At 36.7% G+C, this 21,873-nt stretch overlaps 1 protein-coding gene across 3 annotated transcripts in view; it reads left to right on the top strand.

Annotated features, from left to right (window-relative positions):
- The window catches only part of LOC106056784 (glutamate receptor-like), a 112,437-nt gene that overhangs the window by 65,311 nt on the left and 25,253 nt on the right, over positions 1-21,873 (top strand). For 2 of the 3 annotated variants that reach the window (XM_056039406.1, XM_013213633.2), the window contains exon 4: positions 18,678-18,877. In XM_056039406.1, the coding sequence (XP_055895381.1) occupies positions 18,678-18,877 (200 nt within the window). Of the gene's footprint in view, positions 1-13,590; positions 13,833-18,677; positions 18,878-21,873 lie in introns of those variants that run through there. The other variant, XM_056039408.1, reaches the window with a different exon arrangement.

Here is a 21,873-nt window from a genome sequence, read left to right on the forward strand (position 1 = left end):
TTCCAAAAGAAAGAAAGGTCAGAATGTAATAGAGATTAATTATGTACACACAAACACATCCATACAAACATATATATATATATATATATATATATATAGGCCCTATAAATATTTTTTTTTCGGGGGGGGGGGGATCCCCCACGAAAAAAAATCCTGGCTACGCCCATGTTAGCGGTTCAATATTCAGTTGTTACGGCAGATTATAACGTACAGGCCCTTAACTTCAACGTCTTTATTCTATCTTTTTACAAAGCGTATATCAACTCTATCTGTCTTTCTGTCTGTCTGGTAAAAAGTTTGCACACGTTATTTCTCCCACACCCATTCTTGGATCAAGTTTAACTTTGCATAGTTATTCATTAACATACAAAATATGAATCAATATTTTTTTTAAAACCAATTAGTTAATTAATTACTGGAAATTATTTATAATTATAATACAATAAATTGCTTTTTTTTTTGCCACTGGCAACCCACCGGTTGATGTGGTGATATTGTCAACCAACCAGTAAATATAATAATATAATCATTGTCAACCCGTCACAGTCAATGGTATCTTGTCTTTGAATAAAGTCATAAAACATTAATGAATGACATTATCTTTAACATATCTCTGCAACTAAAACATTCTGAACGCTATGCAATGATTTTTAATTGCGATGATTCTCATGAGTTTTCAAAGATTTCGTAATTCCATTTCGATTGCCTAATTCATTAATTCATTATTAATAGAATGAAAATGAAGTTTTTATGACATCAGAGTTGAATTTTTTTTATCTAGAACGTTGCGAGCTTGTGAAACCATTGAACCAGACTGTGTCTAATTGAAACGGGAAGATATTGATTCCAAGACAACGGAACTAATGATTGAAAAGAAATAGCGGTAGGATTCGGAAACCTGACAGAAACGGATTTTTAAAAAATCAAAACTTGATAATTATAATAATTATTATTAATAATTAATTTCGTAACTACTAACCAGAGACATTTCTCTTGATAATCAAATGGAAGTTCTAAATTTGATATGTTAAATTTTATACGCTGCAATATTTTGTATTGAAAGTAGACCGACGCCTTTTCGACAATGATAAAAGAACTAAAAGGCCCATTCTCAACATGTAGGCCTGCTTGTATTGTCTGAAAATACAAGTCATCGCTTTGTGTATACACGATATAAGATTGTTTTAATATTTCTTTAGCTACGCTATACTGAGAACAAGCTTTAATCTAAGTGAAAACCCGAAGGCTGTCTAGGCTAAATATATAGAAATGACAAGTTGTCATAAAAAAGTAAATACTGATGTATTTGTAAAATTTATGTATTTGTATTTTGTAAAAAGTAAATACTAAATATGTCAAAAAAAAACGTACCATTGTTGTCTTCTGCTGGGAAACAAGATCTATCTCTATGGCCTCCTTCGGTCGCGAATCGACTATGGAACATCTCATGGGAATGAGATGAATGCCTGGGCATTAGCTGTGGTCGGAACGTTGTCGCCCACACATCAGTCCCCCCCCCTCCACGCAGCTGATGTATCCAAAGGAACGGCAGTGCCGATACAGTTTGGGGTCAGAGAAGTCGCAGGTTCTGCCAGGGTGTAGCAAAAAGCCTTAGGGTCGCAAGCTCCAGATTTTTCCTAAGGGTTGACTCCCGAAGCCTTTCCCATGATTGGGTATAGCTGCAAGGCACCAGAGGTTGGCATTCTTTCTCCTAGATGACTAACGAGCCCTTCCTGCACGAAGCTTACTGGTTTAGGCGCCAGTTACTCGTTACAAGATATATTTCTGAAATTATGAAAATATTGTTATGACTCTGCCATGTGCACCGCCATCCAGGCTAGTGCAGAGATGCGCACTTCTAGTAACCAGACTAGAAAAGGATGTTGACATTAGGAGACAAAGATTTCCGCCCAAGTTGAGAGGCTAGATAAAGCTGTTGTGATCAATACATGTTGTTCTACGTGTATTTGTGATGTCCTGTAAATAAACATCGATGTGCCTCGTTGAGTTGCCTCACTTCAGTTATTACATTATAAATAACTTTGATTGTATTTCTTGTTTACTGTTTTATCATCTTCGTTTCATTACTTATATTCAATTGTTGCACCTAGAGCTAAGATGTTCGATCTTGACTAAATATCTATGACGTACCATCTCACATTTAAGATCAATTACACAAATGTAGATTAAAGGCTTGAGGACAAAAGCTTAAAACTTGTATTGTTTATACGATTATGTAAAATGAATATGTTTCTATTGAGTATATTCTAAAATTGATTTGATGTATGTAACTTAGTGTCAGGGTAGGATTAGGAGTGAAGTAAATTCTCAATGACTTTGAGATTGTTTCTAAAAAGTACAAGTCTCCCCCTTAGAAAATTGATAATGTCTTAGGGCGCCGTGTGCAGCCAGAGAATCTCTTGGGGTCATGATTTTCCCAATCCCACGTCGGGCGGTTGTCAGTTCCCTAGACCCCAGGACCTCATTACCTCTTTCAGTGTGACATCTCCTATCAGACAGTTTCCATTTTTTTGTCTTATGGTCAGACTCTTTGATCACATGACGGCTCTTCAGACATGAGTCTGTTTATGGCTTTAAAATAATAGTTTTAATGGATGTGACTACACTATGTCTAACGCGCCAACACATGCTATAATGTTAAATATTTTGATTCGATTCATATTTTATGGTAGTGCTGTACATTGGACGTGTATATTTAACCCAGATGGCATTTAAAATGGCACCAAGAAAATGGAACAGATGTTGATGAGATTTGATTTAAAAAATAAGAAAACGTTATTATAAATAGGAACAAACTCTTCTTGAAAAGTAATGGTCTCGTCAAGGCTCCTCAGACATCTCCATGGACATGAACAATGAGATTGTGTGCTCATCCCATGTCGTGATGAAAGAGATGTAATAAGTTACCAAAATAAAACGTGTTCACCATTAGTGCCTTCAAGGTGGCTGTAAGTTTGAAGACCTTTTACTGCGAATGAGTTCTTGACTTGGGGCATGTTCTTGTAAGGAACTTCAGGCTGTATTCTAGGCATATTTCAGTAGCTGGGAACTTTAAGCAGCACTCTGGCATGGTATCTGGGAACTTCTTTCAGTAGGCCTAGTTTGGACATATTTTAGTGTCCTGAAACTTCTATCAGCACTCTGGGCATCTTTCAGTAGCTGGATACTTTCAGCTTTACTCACGGCATATTTCAGTGGCCGGATACTTTCTGCTTTACTCACGGCATATTTCAGTGGCCGGATACTTTCTGCTTTACTCACGGCATATTTCAGTGGCCGGATACTTTCTGCTTTACTCACGGCATATTTCAGTGGCTTGTAACTTTCAGCTGCATATTTCTGTAGCTGGGCACTTTTAACAACATTTTAGGTATTTTCAATAGCTGGGAACTTTTAGCTGCAGTCTGGGAATATTTCAGTGGCGGGTAACTTCCAGCTGAATATTTCAGTTGCTGGAAACTTTTAACAGCCCTCTAGGCATTTTTCAGTAGCTGGATACTTTAAGCCGAAGTCTGGGCATTTTTCAGAAGCTGGATACTTTAAGCCGCAGTCTGGACATATTTCAGTGGCTGGATACTTTAAGCCGCAGTCTGGGCATATTTCAGAAGCTGGATACTTTAAGCCGCAGTCTGGACATATTTCAGTGGCTGGATACTTTAAGCCGCAGTCTGGGCATATTTCAGTGGCTGGATACTTTAAGCCGCAGTCTGGGCATATTTCAGTGGCAACTATGTGTCAATGAGACCAATTCTCTTCTGTCACGTCTGCTTTGCTTCAGTACATTTTGAATTTTCTGCAGCCTGGCACCAGGAATGGGAAAGATATATCCAGTATTTGGCTGAACGTTTCTGAGGGGCATTGACAAGTGGCACTTAGTGTATCTTTCTTCTTTAAGATAAATAGTGCCCTTTACTGAATGGTGGCCGCTATATGGTGAGGGCACGAACAGTAGTGACTATCAAAAGTGCTCACCCTATGGGGCCCTCGTCATAAGTATATATTACGTAATAGAGACAGATACAGAGAGAGAGAGAGAAAGAAAACGATTCAGAGATAGAGAAAAAAAATAAGGGAGAGAGAGAGAAAGAGAAAGAGAAAGAAAAAAAAGTCAGAGGAAGATAAAGAAAAAGAGTCACAGTGGGAGAGAGAGAAAGAAAGAAAAAGAGTCAGAGAGAGAAGGAGAGAGAGAGAGAGTATGTTGTGTACGTGTACCGCCACTAGCATACACCTTTCTAGATGCTTCTGCGTCCTGTAAATACAAAAAATCTCTATCTCTCTTTCTCTTTTTCTATCTCTGTCTTTCTCTGTCTCTCTCTGTCTCTCTGTCTCTCTCTTTCTTGATTCTATTTCCCATAAGCGCCATGTGGATCATGTTACAATTATTGACAGCATGTGTAGGAAAACAAAATATGTGTAGGACCTCATTTTTCTACCTCCCCAACAAAGAGAGTTCTGTGCAATCACTTCTGGCAAATGTTGCTATCACATGATCATACATTGAGCAATCAAATCTATGAATGTCATTGGCCTTGATTGTTTGTAAACAATTTTTGATTGAACATCAAAACATCGTTGTCCTTGTGAGAACATTTTGCCTTCGAAATATTTATGTCTGTTCAGTCTGTCAAGGCCAACTTTCTCTAGATGTCAAAGTTTAGACCTCAACGTTTTGCATTTTTACGTTCCAGAAACGTTTAAAGTCCAGTGCAATATCCGAATAGTTTTGAGTTTCTTTAACAAATTTGATAAAATCGGATTAACAGCTGGTTTTGTTGAAATTACTCTTAAAACAAATAAGGCTTGTCTTCGAGTCCGAAGATTAAAGAGGAATGCAGTATTTCCCGTGACTACGCAGCCCCAGCCGTGACCTACATATTCTGCTACATCTAGCGCTATCATAACCATTGTCCACCGGTGGTCGATTAACATTTTCTTTTCGCCGTCCACGTCTGTTCTCGGCAGCGGATTTACTTTTGATCTCAATACTAAATAGATTATGAACTTCAATTAGTTTTTGGTATTCTTCGCCTTCTTTTATAAATGTTACACTCTAAGTGTTTCTTCATCTGTTAAATAGATCTAGATCTAGTATTAGGGTTTATTAAAAGAAATGTCTTTAAATCAAATAAGAACATAAAACTAAAATGTTATTTAACCTTGGTTAGGCCAATAATAGAATATGCATCCTCCGTTTGGGACCCCTCAACTCAAGAAAACATTAGAAAACTGGAACAGACACAAAATAGAGCAGTGAGATTCATAACAAACGAATATTCACATTTGACTAGTCTAACACCTTTAGTAAAATCACTAAATTTAGAAAGCCTTCAGGACAGAAGACTCAAAAGTAAAGTAGCAATTATACATAACACACTGAACCATAATCTTCAAATACAAAAACTAAATCTAACAAAATACTCAGAAAGACACAAAGATTCCTTATTCCATATGCTAGGACAAATTTGTACAAACGCTCATTCTTCCCCAGAGCTATTAGAGCATGGAATGGGTTGCCTGAGCTAGCCAGGAAAACCAGCGACTTGGCAGAATTTAAATCATTGGTTAACACGCATGACTAAATGCCTGAAGCGTAGCACTTAATCATCTTCTTTTTTGAAGTAACGTCTGTAACATTTAAGATAAGATAGATCAAGAGAAAATGGAACACACGCGCGCACAATGTCTTGTCTACATAACTGTTTCTATGTCATGTACATTGAATGACACAGCCAAGCTATAAACAAAACATCCACTCAGACATTTTGGCTTCTAATGTGTTTATGAAGGGGCATGGTCACGTGGTGAGATGGATCGGGGGGGGGGGGGGATGCTTATTTACATTTTATATAACACGTCACATTTTCATTCGGACAAGGGAACAAAACAAAAAAAAAACATTGCGCTGTTTGTGGTCTGAATTCCTGGCTGTCTAAGATGTGCAAGGTAAACACGCTCAAATCAAATGTCAATAAAAACCAAGCGGAAAAGGAAATCATGGGACAAGTAAAAGGAGTTACGAAAAAAAAAAAAAAAAAAGCCTACACTCAAAAATCTCGCCTTAAACTTAGGGGCCATCTAAAAATCACCAATTTTAGAACCGATAATGAAGCTCTATCCTGGCAGTTCCATAGGATGAAAATGAATTCATTTCAATAATAATAATAATAACAAATATGTGGGCGAGTCAATTTAACACATAATGGCAAGATGTTCAGCCCTATCAGAATCTGCCTACCTAGGTCGCCATCAGGGGCGGACTGGCTATATGGGCAAACGGGCAAATGCCCGGTGGGCCGGTACCAAATGGGCCGGTTTGGTCGCGAACAAAGAAAAAATCATTTTATTTCAATGCAGACAACTTAAAAAAAAAAATAAAGCAGCGAGACACAGATGCCCGAACACGTTTCCTATTTTTAAAAATTTATTTATTACTCTTCATTTTGTTTGAAATTCAACAAGAATTTTTTAAAAAATGTACACTATACACTGTAGCCTACGTATTATCATTAGCAAAACGTTAGACCGTACTTTTTGCTATGCACGAGCGGCATTAACTTCAACACTTCTTTGATGTCTTCGAGGTTGTGTTTGGCCTAATTATTTTGCTGGTCGGCATATACGTTGGATGACACTCCCTTTTGTTTTTGCGCCTTCCCTCCCACGTCTTTTGATCGTTCCATTGGCAGTTAACGAAAAAGAGGGATGAGAGAGGTTAAGTTAGAAAACATTGATATAACGCAGAAAAACAATTGGGGCGACAATTAGCTCTTTAACGGATAAAACAGATACCAACACATATAGAACTAGAAGGAAATGAGAAGGCTGACACACTCGCCAAGAGTGGGAGAACAAATTCACAATTAAATTGCACTCGATCCAGAAGAAATGAAGAAACTAATAGTAAATAAAATAAATGAGAAATGGACACGCTCTCATGCGTATCACAAGAAAGATGATGCCTATTATAAACTCTAATCTTACGACTCAGGACCGGACACAACAGAATGAGACAACATGTCCTTCAAAACTGTTCTCTTTACCAAGAGACCCGTACAAGACACTGGCCCCAAAACACGCCAATAGAAAGAAAACTATATGGAGATCTCCCTGATTTGGAAACCACCGCGCAGTTCATCTCGTATATTGGTCTGAACGTTCCAACATAACAATGAGAACGAGGAAAAAGAAGAAGCTCTTTAACACTAGGCCCCTACTTCATAGGAATCAACTTTAACACACACACAGACACGAAATTGCAAACCACTCAACTTATTCACAGCTCAATATGAGATTTATACAGAAAAAGTAAGTTTCCTTTTTGTTTATTTTAATAACATCAATCTAAAAATACTACACTTAAGGCTTACAAAAAAAAAATATTATTTAATTTTAAAAAGACAAATCTAGATCTAAATCATTTTTTTACTATTATAATTAATGGCAAACTTATGCTTAGTATGAAGTCATTGATAATGTATAGGCTTACAGCGCTGTCCCATCCGATACTCAATGAAAGGATCCACATATTCACATATAGAAGTTAATTCGGTTCGGCTTCTCTACTCACTTAAAAAGTTTGACAACACTTTCTAATCTATCAATAGAGATGTATGCTTAATTTGAAAACTTACATACTGTATTGGTAGACTTTGTTATAATTGTAGGCTACTCATTAATGCATCACAGAGAGTGACAGATGTATCACCAAAGATCTATCTAGGATGAACATAATGACTCTCTGTACGACAACTTATCCAACATTCATATTCCTGTAGAGAGTACTGTAGACAGCCAACAAGCGACTATGTACACGTTAACATTCACCGGTGACAGTAACAGTCTCCGATTTCGTTGTACTACGGTTACAGCCTCACGGACAAAAAAAGTATTTTGCTTTTACAATAAGAATTTTAAATACAAACAATAAACTTTTTTGTTTCCTTGGCCAGTCTATGGTAGATGTATATCTGCCCTGGCCTATAGTGCGCACTAAATGAATAACAATAGGGTTGGGCAGAAAAAAAATTGAATGTTAATTTGAAGAATTTTTATTTCACGAACGTTTTCTCGGAGGTTCTCGTGAATCTATTTGAGTCCAAACATGAATGTAAAGTGTAGGGAGAGGGGGGAGGGGGCCACACTGACACTCACCACCGGTATACTACAACGAAAACACAACTTAGGGTTCCACGCATGCGTCAATACAACATCCTAGGCCCGTTATTTGAACAGACAGACAGGTAGAAGACAGACAAGAAGAAGACAGACAGGTAGACGACAGACATGAAGAAGACAGACAGGTAGAAGACAGACAGGAAGAAGACAGACAGGTAGAAGACAAACAAGAAGAAGACAGACAGGTAGAAGACAGACAAGAAGAAGACAGACAGGTAGAAGACAGACATGAAGAAGACAGACAGGTAGAAGACAGACAAGAAGAAGACAGACAGGTAGAAGACAGACAGGAAGAAGACAGACAGGTAGAAGACAGACAAGAAGAAGACAGATAGGAAGAAGACAGACAGGTAGAAGACAGACAAGAAGAAGACAGACAGGTAGAAGACAGACAAGAAGAAGACAGACAGGAAGAAGACAGACAGGTAGAAGACAGACAAGAAGAAGACAGACAAGAAGAAGACAGACAGGTAGAAGACAGACATGAAGAAGACAGACAGGTAGAAAGACAGACAAGAAGAAGACAGACAGGTAGTAGACAAACAAGAAGAAGACAGACAGGTAGAAGACAGACAAGAAGAAGACAGACAGGTAGAAGACAGACAGATAGAAGACAGACAAGAAGAAGACAGACAGGTAGACGACAGACAGGTAGTAGAAGACACAGACAGACAGGTAGAAGGACAGGTAGCAGACAGACAGACAGTAGAAGAAAGACAGGTAGCAGACAGACAGACAGGCAGATAACAGATAGTTTTAGACACAGACAGACAGACAGGTAGAAGACAGACATGTAGAAGACAGATAGACAGGTAGAAGACAGAGACAGGTAGAAGACAGACAGGTAGCAGACAGACAGACAGGTAGAAGAAAGACAGGTAGCAGACAGACAGACAGGCAGATAACAGATAGTTTTAGACACAGACAGACAGACAGGTAGAAGACAGACATGTAGAAGACAGATAGACAGGTAGAAGACAGATAGTAGAAGACACAGACAGACAGGTAGAAGACAGACAGACAGAAGACAGACAGACAGGTAGAAGACAAACAGACAGGCAGAAGACAGATTGTTGAAGACACAGCCAGACAGACAGGTAGAAGACAGACAGGCAGTAGAAGACAGACGGACAGGTAGAAGACAGATAGAAGACAGACAGACAGTAGTAGCCACAGACAGAAAAACAGGTAGAAGACAGACAGACAGTTGGAAAACAGACAGACAGGTAGAAGACAGATAGAAGACAGACAGACGGAGCACTAGGCTTATAATCACTAGGTCCCCACTACTGAACAATTCTAGCACGCACTCCAGGACACGAGAATACGCAACGGACGTGAATAACTTCTCTTTTGAAGGACCGTCTGTGATTCATAAGATTTAGAAGACAGAAGACAAATTATTTAATTTAAAAAAGACAAATCTAGATCTAAATCATATCTTTTTTACTATTATAATTAATGCCAAACTTATGCTTAGTATGAAGTCATTAATGATGGAAATTCTTATAATAATTATAATAATTTATAGGCTTATAGCGCTGTCACATCCGATATTTAATGAAAGGAGATTTATATTTTCAATAAAGGGTCATGATATATTCATATACAATTCGCGTTTTTGAGAATGTACTTGTAAGTGCCTCTCTAACCGTTCTGCATTCTCTTCTTTTAATGGAATCAGGAACACCAATGACTTAGCATATTTTAAGTCACAGATCAACATGCAATGCGTAGGACGTAACTAGCTTATTTTTTGAAGAAACATCTGCAGTCTATAAGTAATACCAAAAAAGTTTCAAACTCATTAAGGCTGCTATTGTATTGTTTATAGTTTTCAGACTACATGCATGTAAAATAAAATAAAAAAATAAAATATAAAATACATTATTTAATCCTACGCAAGCATACATCCAGTTTTCGATGAGTTATCAAACTATATATATTTTGAAGAGAATTAGGCTTACACCTATGGGCGTAGCCGGGAGGAGGGGGGGGGTTCAAATCATCACTTGCCTCAGATCTCATAGTCTGAAAAGGAAACTTTACTTAATGCCCCAGTGCAGCCAACTTTCCTAAGCGTAGCCAAAAGGAGTTTTGTGGTTACCCCCCCCCCCTCCAATACAAAAACTAAAGCAAAACTATAGTTACCATTTTCTACCAGTCGCTGGACTCCATTTATTAAGTGCAGTGAATAGCAGATTTGGTTTATGAATTTTTTGCGGAAGAGTAGCAAGCTAATTGCACTGTAGATAGGCTACCTCAGAATATGCATTTTTTTAAAGCTTAAAATAACGGAAATAATGCTTGGATCTGGGCGAAGCCTCGGACCCAGCTGGGGGAGCGCTGACAGCCTAGCTGTTCTTGGTGGTGTGTACTGTCTTTCCACAAATTAAAAGAAGAACCTACTCTAGGCTAAACAAAAACGCCCGAAAGAATGAAAAGTCGGAATGTAATGAAGATTAATTACATACATATACATTGCAGAGGGGGGTAGAAAAATCCCCTCCACCGAAAAACGCCCATGATATGACGCCATTCATTTGTGGGCCGGTTTATATGGTAATGCCCGGGCCGATTTTGATACCCAGTCCGCCCCTGGTCGCCATAACTAAGTTGCAAAGCTAATACTTGGCTTTGACATATAGTTTGATCAGTAAGGATACTCCTCCTTATTACAAATACTCACCACAAGAGGTTCTCGACTTCTCGAGTCTACTGACCATCTGCTGTACTGAAATAGGCCTATTTGACCGACAAAACTGTAGATTTTAATCGCCCTGATCTGTTGCTCATCGATAAAAAAGAAAAAGCTGCTACCATTATTGACATCGCCGTACCACTATCTCATAATTTTAGAAAAAACTGATTTGGAAAAACAACGATAATATGGAAACAAAGGCTCGGACATTAAGCGTTTATGGAGGTTATCTAAAACAACAATATACTCCCATTGTTATATCAACGAGGGGATAATAACAACTGACCTCACAGATATCTTCAAGGCCCTTAACATTCCTAGGAACATCCTCGTTGTCTGTCAGAGGGCGGTACTGCTGCAGACCTGCCACATCACCATAACATTCCTCAGTGGAAACTGTTAAAGGGACTACGATGAATTTTGTTTCTCTTTAACGAAACTCGACCCTGGCAGCACCAGAGAATGAATACTTCTTCGTTTCTAACTTAATAATAATAATAATGTGGAAATTTGTTTAAGTCAATTGAACACATAATGGCAGGATGTTCAGCCTTATCAGAACCTGCCTACCTAGGTCGCCATAACCAAGTTGCAAAATTAATACACCAACACTTGGCTTTGACACATAATTTGATTAATAGAAACACTCTTCCATATTACAAATACTCGCCAAAGGGGTCTCGAGTCTGCTGATCACTTATTGTAGGCTTCTGGTATAGGCCTACAAAGGACTGACAAAACGGTAAATTTTAATCGCCCTGATCTGCTATTTATTGATTTAAAAAAAAACGCTACCATTATTGAAATCGCCGTACTGTCTCATAATATATGAAAAACTGAAATGGACAAACAAAGAAAATATGGGAACCTAGACTTGGAGATTAAGCGTCTATGGAAGTTAGTTAAATAAAGTAAAGTGTATGTTTATTTACAATACAATTTTACAATGTAAGAAAGTTCAACTATAATAGTTAAACAATTTTTGTTGTTGTTTTATTGTTTTCCACTTCTTTGTAACTTGTAATGACTTTAAACAATGAAACAAAAGAAAATAAACTTCGCAGTTTTAACATTTTTATAATAATTTTTTTTAATTAAATCGCAGAAAACCGTCTGTGTGAGTGTGCGTAAGTTTCTCTAAGTGTAAGGTTTTTTTTTATACTCTTAAAAATAAAAGTGCTTAGCGTTTTGTCTTATTGAAAGATAAATGGCTTTTTGTTGTATTTGTAGAGGCCTTGAAGCCTTGTAGCTCTGTCGTGTAGCTTGATCGCCTGGGACTAATTCCTAGTTGACCCATACCATCGTCCGGCTAATTCACTTTGTTCTCCCTGCCAACCTTTTAACGCCAGCGGGCTTTAGCCAGGCCGGACGGTGTCCAGTTCGTGTTATCGCCCTCTAATGAAATATGTGTGAGGTTAAGCTGAAAGATGTGTTCGCCTTACCGTGCCAGCGGTCAATGACACTCATTCCGTGTTACAGTAGCCACTAAACGATGGCTACATTTGGTTATGCTGGTTGGGGGTTCCGTTTAACAAGACACACTGGGAGACAAACTTTACGACACACATTGGGACACACTTTTAGACACAGTTAGACACACTTTATCACATTCTTTTGACACATGAGACACGCTTATTTGCAAACAGAAATCTTAAATTCTCTTAAATGAGATGCGATTAGAATATCTTATTATAATTACAGACATTCCATTAAAAAATAAGATTGTTGTTCCCTTATTACGTTTTCACATGTTTTTTTTTTCTCCAATACATAAATCAATTAAAAAAATTAACCAATTAGTTAATCATTTAGTACTAATTAATTAATTTCTTACATAGCAGAAACGAAGCTAAAACCTGCAACTTTAAGTAAATGGCAGTAATTAACGGTTCTTTCCCTTAGATGAGCTTTGTTTTTTAAACTTTTGTTTGTTTGTTGCTTGTTATGTTTTGTTTTCGTATTTGAAAAGTATGGTTCAGTGTTTTGTGTATGATTGCTACTTTACATTTTAGTCTTCTATCGTGACGAATCTCTAAATTTAATGATTTTACTAACTGAATGTGAATATTCATTTGTTATAAATCTCAAGGCTTCCTTCTTCCTTAGTGCTATTAGAGCATGGAATGGGTTGCATGAGCTAGCCAGGAAAACCAGCGACTCGGCAGAATCTAGGTCATTGGTTAATATGCATGACTAAATGCATGACGCGTATAATGTAATTATCTTCTTTTCTGAAGTAACGTCTGTATTATATAAGATAAGATAAGGCTGTATTGTAGATCTTTTCAAATTCCTATTTTCTTGAGGCTGAAGACTCTCAAATAGAGGAGGCATATTGTAATATAGGTTTGGATAAGAAGATTCGCAGTGTTGAATATTTCCAAATGCAATTTAAAAATGTGATAAATCCATAGGTTTCTAAGATTGAGATGGCTCTTAAATTAATTCGTTTAACGTTATAATTATAATAGATATGTAATGGACATATTGTCACAATCTCAGTTGACATTGCCTGATTTAATGTTCACCTCAGGTTAAGACATTGAAAAGACTCGTAAATTCCTGATGTAGAAAACAGGAAGTAGAATGACTAAAACTGACTTTGAGTACAGTCAGTCAAGTCAGGGAGTCAAGTGTTATCCACTGTACGAGGCAGTCAAGTATAATTTTAGTAGTAGCGTTTTTGTCGAGTTGTAACTCTGAGTTAAGTAGTATCCTTTGAGCAGTTGAAGCCAGTGAACACTACGTATATTCCTATTAGTTTTTCTCTACACTGAGAGTTGGATATGTATTATTGAAGTATTATTGTTACCCGCTGTGATGCGGACGTTACTTGTGGTTCATTCTGTAACTAATCCTCTTGGACATTCAATACCGCTGTTATGCGGATGTAATTATGTTTCACATCGGAAGTCTTGATGTATCTGCCAATAAGGTTTAGTGTTGTTATTATTGTCATTAAATAAACATTATATTTGTCTGCCAAAGAGAACTTGAGTCAATCTGTAATGTCTGTGTCTGTCACGTGTCAAGTGTGACTCCAGAAAGCACGAACCCAGCAGTCTACGCATTCGCGACACATTGGTAGTGACCAGTCCAATGTGTAATAGTAATACAGCATTCTTCAACACTACGCATTACAACCTTACACAATCTAAACCTAACGTTGACACCTATGAACTTATTTATGATGGATATATGAACTTAATAATAATGGATTTGGATATATAAACTTATTAATAGTGAATACGTGAACTTATAAATATCGGTACTACGGTGAAGTTTTTACCATCCGGCAGTGATATTCGGCCGAAGCCGAATAGTGAAAAATTGCCGAATATTCGGCCGAAGCCAAAGTCGGAGCGACTATCCGGTGCACCCCTAATTATAATAGATATGTAATGGATATATGAACTTATTTATGATGGATATATGAACTTAATAATTATGGATTTGGATATATAAACTTATTAATAATGAATAAATTAACTTATTTGTAATGGATATAAGAACTTATTTATGATGGTTATATGAAATATTTATAAGGATATATGAACATATATAGAATGGATATCATCATCCTTAACAAGAATTTTGACTCATTATGTAGAAAGTTTTATAGAAGACTGAGCGTGTTTCTTCCTAAGCCGGGTTGTGTGTGTGCTTATAGTATTGTTTGACATTGTCTCACACAAAACATTGAAACTCCATTTCGCTAACCCAGTCATCGCCTCATTTCAAAGTGACTATATTTACTAACGGGATTATGGCTCCTGTCTGAGTGCAAAGGAGAATAATAGGTAGGCCTGTTTCTGAATACAATTTTGGCAAAATAAGGGAAAGAGATAACTCTTCCTTTTCCTATACTGTTTGTTTTTGTGTGCGTGTCAGAAGTTTGACAGTATATACTATATAAGGAGGTCTGGATATAAATTACAGGCTTTCATTGTCCAGAGATTCTTCTTAATGGTAAAAGTGTTTTTAACTCTGCGATTCATTTTACTTTTTAGCTGCCTGTGAAAGGGGAAAAGACGCTATTAGTTTCATGGTGAATGTCTGTCCGTCCGTCTGTCCCGTTTAGATCTCGTAAACTAGAAAAGATATTGAAAATCCGACATCATAATATTTTAGACCATTCAAAGTTCTGATGCAACTGCTACTTTTTTTTTCTGAAAGCAAAAAAAAAATATTTTTTTAATCACTTATGCAAGCAGTTTTTTTCATAAAAATACACCACTTTTACAACTATTCACTATTAATAGTAACAAACACGGGAAGCTTTTAAGTAGGGAACACTAACATTAACCAAATTTTTATATGTTTATACAAATTGCTTTAGATTATTTGTCACACTTTTTACATTTGTATTTCTAAGTTTAATAAGTTCTGTCATACTAACTACTACATTTACACCAGAAATGTTTACTTTTTTTTAAAGAGAAAAAAACTATTTAGTATGCATATAAGTTGGACATATTTTAAAGCAACAATTAATAAGTAGTTTTTCATATTATCGCGTGAACTGAAGCCTTACATAATTGCAATAACACTTAACTAAAGGAAAGTTTTTAAAAAAACTTTTTTTACGGAAATGTTTTTTTCTTGAGGATTTGAATAAGAGATTGATCCTTTAGATCAAATAAGATCCAATTAGATCAATGAGATATTCATTATAAGACATCAGTTAGGCCAGGTTCACATCTAACTTCACATTCACCTATCCTTCGGTCTGCTGGACCGCTGGAGCACCACACAAATCTGTCAAACTTCTTTCTCCATTCTTCTCTGCCATTTGTCTTTGATAGAATTTCACTCTGATGTTCTTTCTGAAAATATTGAAACCTGCCTTTTCACCTCCCTAGGTGGACCACTTCGGGGGTCGATTTTGAGTTTGTGTTTCCACACAAACCGTCTTTGTAACCTTGTTAACACTTGAGTTTCTGAAACTTTGGAAAAAGATGTACACGTTTTTCGTGTCTTTAATACAAAAGTCGTTAGATGACAAGAACCTGTACAACTACAGCTGTGTACGCAACTAATAGATATGTACAACATTGATTGGTATATACACCATCGTTTGATATGTACAATATTGATAGTTATATTCATTATCGTCTGATATCTACAATATTGATAGTTATATTCACTATCGTCTGATATGTATAATATTGATAGTTATATTTACTATCATTTGATATGTACACTATTGATATTTATATTCGCTATCATTTGATAAGTACACTATTGATAGTTATATTCACTATCGTTTGATATGTACACTATTGATAGTTATATTCACTATCGTTTGATATGTACACTATTAATAGTTATATTCACTATCGTTTGATATGTACACTATTGATAGTTATATTCACTATCATTTGATATGTACACTATTGATAGTTATATTCACTATCATTTGATATGTACACTATTGATAGTTATATTCACTATCGTTTGATATGTACACTATTGATAGTTATATTCACTATCATTTGATATGTACACTATTGATAGTTATATTCACTATCGTTTGATATGTACAATATTGATAGTTATATTCACTATCGTTTGATATGTACACTATTGATAGTTATATTCACTATCGTTTGATATGTACAATATTGATAGTTATATTCACTATCATTTGATATGCAGGCCTACATTATTGATACTCAATGACAGTCATGTGTACAGATAAGTACCATATTGAGAGCTATGTACAACACACAATCTAACGTCGATGTTGAAAGTTCATAATTATATTCAGTATTGACAGTTAGAGAGGCGCGGTGGCTTAGTGGTAAAGCGCTTGGCATCCGAACCGAGGTGTCCAGGGTTTGAATCCTCTTGAAGGCTGTGATTTTTTTTTCTGGATATTTAGGTCGCCTCTGAGTCCATTTAGATCTAATGGGTACCTTGGAGAAAAGTAAAGACGGTTGGTCGTTGTGCTGTCCACTTGACACTCTCGTTAACCTCATAGAAACATTACCTTTACATCATCTGCCCTATAGATCGCAAGGTTTGAAAGGGGAACTTACTTTACTTTATTTACAGTTATGTATACACAGTTATCTGCACTTTTGACAAGTGTACACAACACTAATACTATGTGGTGTTTGTAAAGTTATAGTATTAGAATAATTAGTTGATTATTTTTTCCACTGTAATTTCCATTATCTCCTTTGTAAAATTGTTTGCATTTTTATAAATTTCTGATAACAAATCTCAGTAAATTCTAAGAACATTGAACATTGTTGAATCTCATTATTTAATGACAAGAAAAGGGGAGATAATGACTAAAACCTGTAAGTAGGTTGTGAGCTTGAATATGGAGATGTATTACAGCATCGCATTCACCATGTATCCGTTCCTTTCTCTCTCCATCTTTCTATTCATCAGCCTCCCTGTTGTCTATCGCCTGATCGATAAAGTCATAAAACGTCTGACAAATCTCATTATCGCCCCTGGCCTGGTGAAGAAACATGGTGAAATTCTCATTTTATGAGCTTTTTCTGACAATAAAACAGAAGAGCATGACGCTAGGGCTGGGGAAGTCTGACTAGTTGTCAACTTGAAGCTGGAGACTTGTCGAGTTTCTTCTTTGCCTCAATGTTTTCTAGAAAGGAAATTGAGTTGCCAATGCATTAGTTCTAGAAAGCTGCAAACAAAAAGGCTTTAAAAACATCCTATGGGCATATACATTGTACCTTGCAGAATTGAATCGGGCCCGAGGATTATAGATGTTTCAGGAACTTTTTCTTAATCTTGAACAACAAATGAGATTATTATTATTGCTAAAAACCAGTGTTGCCAAACCTACAACTCGCGGGTCATATCCTGCCATCAATGCGGTGCTATTATGTCCCTCAAACTGTAGCCAGCAATGTGTAACGTGGTCGTAGACTCACGGTCCTATTACATGTTGCGTTGATGCGATCCGTGACAAGGAAATAATATGATTTACTTTCACATATCTGTTGAACCGTTGGGGCACCTATTTTCCTCAATTCATCTCTGCCTTTTGACTTAAGTAGAATCTCTTCCATTGACAGGCCTTTGTCTGCTTCATATTCTTTTTCCTGGTACTGTTTCCTGAAGGAAGGTACTTTGCGAGCCCTGAGGTTGCATGGTTCACAGACCCAAATAAAAGTGGAACACCAGTGCCCAAAGGTTCAATTCATTAATTTACTACAGGCATGTCAAACTCATTAAGGTGTATGGGCCACATAAAAAAACTTACTATGTGGCACAACCCAAACGTAGTAATGCCATTGTGGAACCATTAGACAGGAATTGAGGTGAAGAGCTGCGGGTCCCTCTTGATCGTTAGTAAAAATTGTTCTTAACGGTCATTTAGATAATGGCTCCCCTTGCAAGCGCTCTGATTCCGTAGTAGACTTCATTGAAGGTTCTCTGCTGTGTATTGGAGGAGCTATTTTTGGAAAGGGTATCAATACAAGGGAAGACAATAGTTAATACGTCTCAAGCTTCATGTTTATTCTACTTTTATATTAAAAAATACATTTTGTGTTTAATTATTTTCGGATTTCTAATTGAAGGATTAGATTGTTTTACTTGAAAAGAATTATTCTGTTATTTCTTCACTTCATCTCCGGAATACATTTGGATATTGGGTTATTGGATTTGTTTCTGAGAGTAGAAACATTTATGGACCAATCGATTTTATCGTAAGAAGCTTAAAGAGGGTGGATACTAGACATGTTTATGTACATATTGTGTATATATTTCTAGACTGGTTCCCCTAATCTTTCCCCAGGTCTGGTCAGGTTGCAGCAGCTCTTCCAAGTCACCAACAAGTATGACAAGATGATCATCAACATTGACACTAAAAGAATCACCACCGTGGAGAACGGCTACATCATGCTGAAAGAACTCCATTTGATAGACACGGAGATGGAGCATAGAGTTCTACTAGATCTTAGAATCGACAAAGCTGAACAGATTATATTAAAAGTTGTAAGTTTTTCTTCATGATAAAATGTACAGTTACCTGGAATGAGTTAAAAAATTGTTGTCCTACGAAGAAAACGAAAGGTAATAATATATCAATAAAACAAAATCAGAATTTATTTGTAATATTTTTGTATAATTTGTCCACCTATTTCTGAAACATTCATACATAACATGATTATATTTTCCTTAAATCTAGTTTCAAACGATAATAATGAAATCCTCAAATTTACTGTGCTAAGTTTAGCTATTCTATAACATATCAGTAAATAATCTTAAAAAATATATAATCTAGTTTGTTAGATTACACAAATTTTAAAAAGAGTATTTTTTCCCTACCTAATCAAGATTGTCTCTGGTTTCCTTTATCAGCTTATATATGATACCGGCGAAGTGAGAAATCTGCATTCTATAGAGTGCCTATTTTAGGCACAGTAGGAAATGACTTCTACATTTCCAGCTTTGCCTAGGCAATGTATAGAATGAGTATATAAAGGCTTCAGGCAAAATGGGAAATGTTGATTTCAAGTATTTTATTCATATTGTGTTTCTCGGAATAATATTTTTATTTGCCTGCAATCTAAATAAATTAGCTCTGTTCTTTAAACTGTGGAGTTTGTCGAATTATGACTATATAAATGTTTATGTTGTGTTCAACTTTCTTGTGATAGATACATTGTGTGTACACAAGATGTCTAGGCAAAAATAGGAAATGGAGAATCATTTCTCACTTTGCTTAAAAACTGACTTTGCCGTAACATATATAATAGGCCTAATACATTACATGACGTTATTGTGCCCCGTCTCAAGAAGAAAGTAAAACCAGTGACTCATCTGGGAGCATCCATTGTCTTCCGAGACAGAAAGAGACATATATGTATATATATTGGCCTCCTTCAGTCGTAGAACGACTATGGTTCATCTCGAACACTTTTTCATATGGCTGTGAATTCCTATTTTGGAGAGACACTCCCGTCCACATATATATTGCTTGTCAAGGTGGCCTTCGCTTTGGTGGTAGAGGAGCCGGCCATTTTCCGTATGGCACGCTTTTCTTCAATAGCTGAGGCCTGTTTTTTCTCGCTGTCCATAACTATCTTGGTCACCGTCTTTCCAGCTAGTGCGGTCTAGGGCTACGTCTTCCTAGGTCAGTATCAATGTTCACTGATTTAAAATCCCGTTTTATCACATCCACGTAACGGATGTGGGGGAGACCAGTTTTTCTTGAGCCAGACGCGAGTTGCTCGTACAGAATGATTTTCGGGATGCGATTGTCCTCCATCCGGCGAACATGTTCGAGCCAGCGTGGTCGGCGTTGCTCTCATTATTGCACACTCTTTCGTTCCATGTTATTTTCAAGATCCTTCGAAGGCAGCGCAAGTGGAATGAGTTTAGTTTTCTCTCTTGCTTTGTGTAGGTAGTCCTCGTCTCGCTGCCGTACAGTAACGTGCTAAGAACAAATGCCTTGTAGACCTCCATTTTGGTCGCTGTACTGAGCTTCTGGTTTTCCCAAAGTCTTGGTCGGAGTCTAGCAAAGGTTGATGCGGCCTTCCCTATGCGTTTTTAAAAATCTCCTCTTCTATTTAACAGTAATCTCACCCCCAATTACATTATACTAAAAACAATTAATACTGTCTAGTGTAATGTAATTGGGGGTAAGTGTACGGTTGTCCGGTTGTCCACTACTCCAGTTGTGCTAAACAAGTGTTGGTCTACTTATGTAACTATGTCGTTCACATTCAAGATTTGTTTTCCTAACTAGTGTCAACACATAGAACGTGAACTTGATTTGGTAAGCAGGCTTCAATCTGACATTCTTGTTCTTCATCTTCCTGGAGAACTGGTCCAATTATCTAGCACATCTCGTTTGGTTATTCTAAAAAAAAAGTGTCAGAACAGCAATCCTAAAAAAAATTCCATCTGGTTGAATATATTTCTTTTATGCTGGGATAACGTATTCATAATTGGCAGCTTTTTTTTTCCTTGGGGTATTTCTAGAATCTCCTTACCTTCACGTCTCATTAAGCCCCGAGTGCTGGCAGCAGCTGAAGACCTTACACTGGACAGCCCAATCAGGTGTTTTTAGTGGAGATAAACAGTTTCTGACATCTGCCCGTAGGCCAGTTTCCACTTATTACAGACCATAGTTATAATTGAAACCTTGTCAATGACGTAACAGTCCAGAGCCTTATTAGAGATTTTTTTTAAAAAAGTAAAATTTTAAACGAGACAGGGGTGAGACAACTAAGGAGGAAAGAGTATCTCAAAGAATTTCACGAAAACAAATATAAATTGGTTGTTTGCTCGCGGGTATTTCTATAGCTCTACTCGCTTTACCTTGTCCTCTAAATTCAGTTCGAGTTCAAAATGTGAATTTGAAGTTTTAAAATTAAACATGGATCTTGATTCTTGAATGGTCTTTATTCACCAATCGTAAACAAACAAACAAATAAAGATTGAGCCACATGCTTCCATATCTCTTCTATACAACTTAAAACCTAACTAGCCATATATTACCCGCGACCCGCTGTATCACTGTCAATATAGACACTGAGAGTGTTTAGGAAAAAAAAAAAAGAAATAATAATGTTATAAGAAAGCAAATGCGTGAATGTAAAAATAGTATCAAAGGAGCTATCAAAATAGCTAATCGACCTAAATCCATTTTTTAACAAAACTATAGCATGTAGGCCTGGCCTACATATATTTGGATCTAGATCTAGAGTCTAGATACTGTTATAATAGATGTAGACCTACTATTATAAGAGTGAATTCAAGGGCTCAAGAAGTTTTTTAATTATTGTATGTTAATATATTTAATATCCCCCATATAGTGCCTCATGTAGCCTGTCTAATCATAGTGTAAGTGCGTGGTGTACCACATGGTTGGGCGACGTAGTGAATTATATATACAGATTCAAATCCACAATGGATATCAGGGGACAGTATTTTTCGTTGTTTTGTCTATGGTTATCATTTTGGTGAATGAGGTCATTGGAAAT

The sequence above is a fragment of the Biomphalaria glabrata genome, chromosome 8, assembly GCF_947242115.1.
Source record: "Biomphalaria glabrata chromosome 8, xgBioGlab47.1, whole genome shotgun sequence".
Lineage (NCBI taxonomy): Eukaryota > Metazoa > Mollusca > Gastropoda > Planorbidae > Biomphalaria > Biomphalaria glabrata.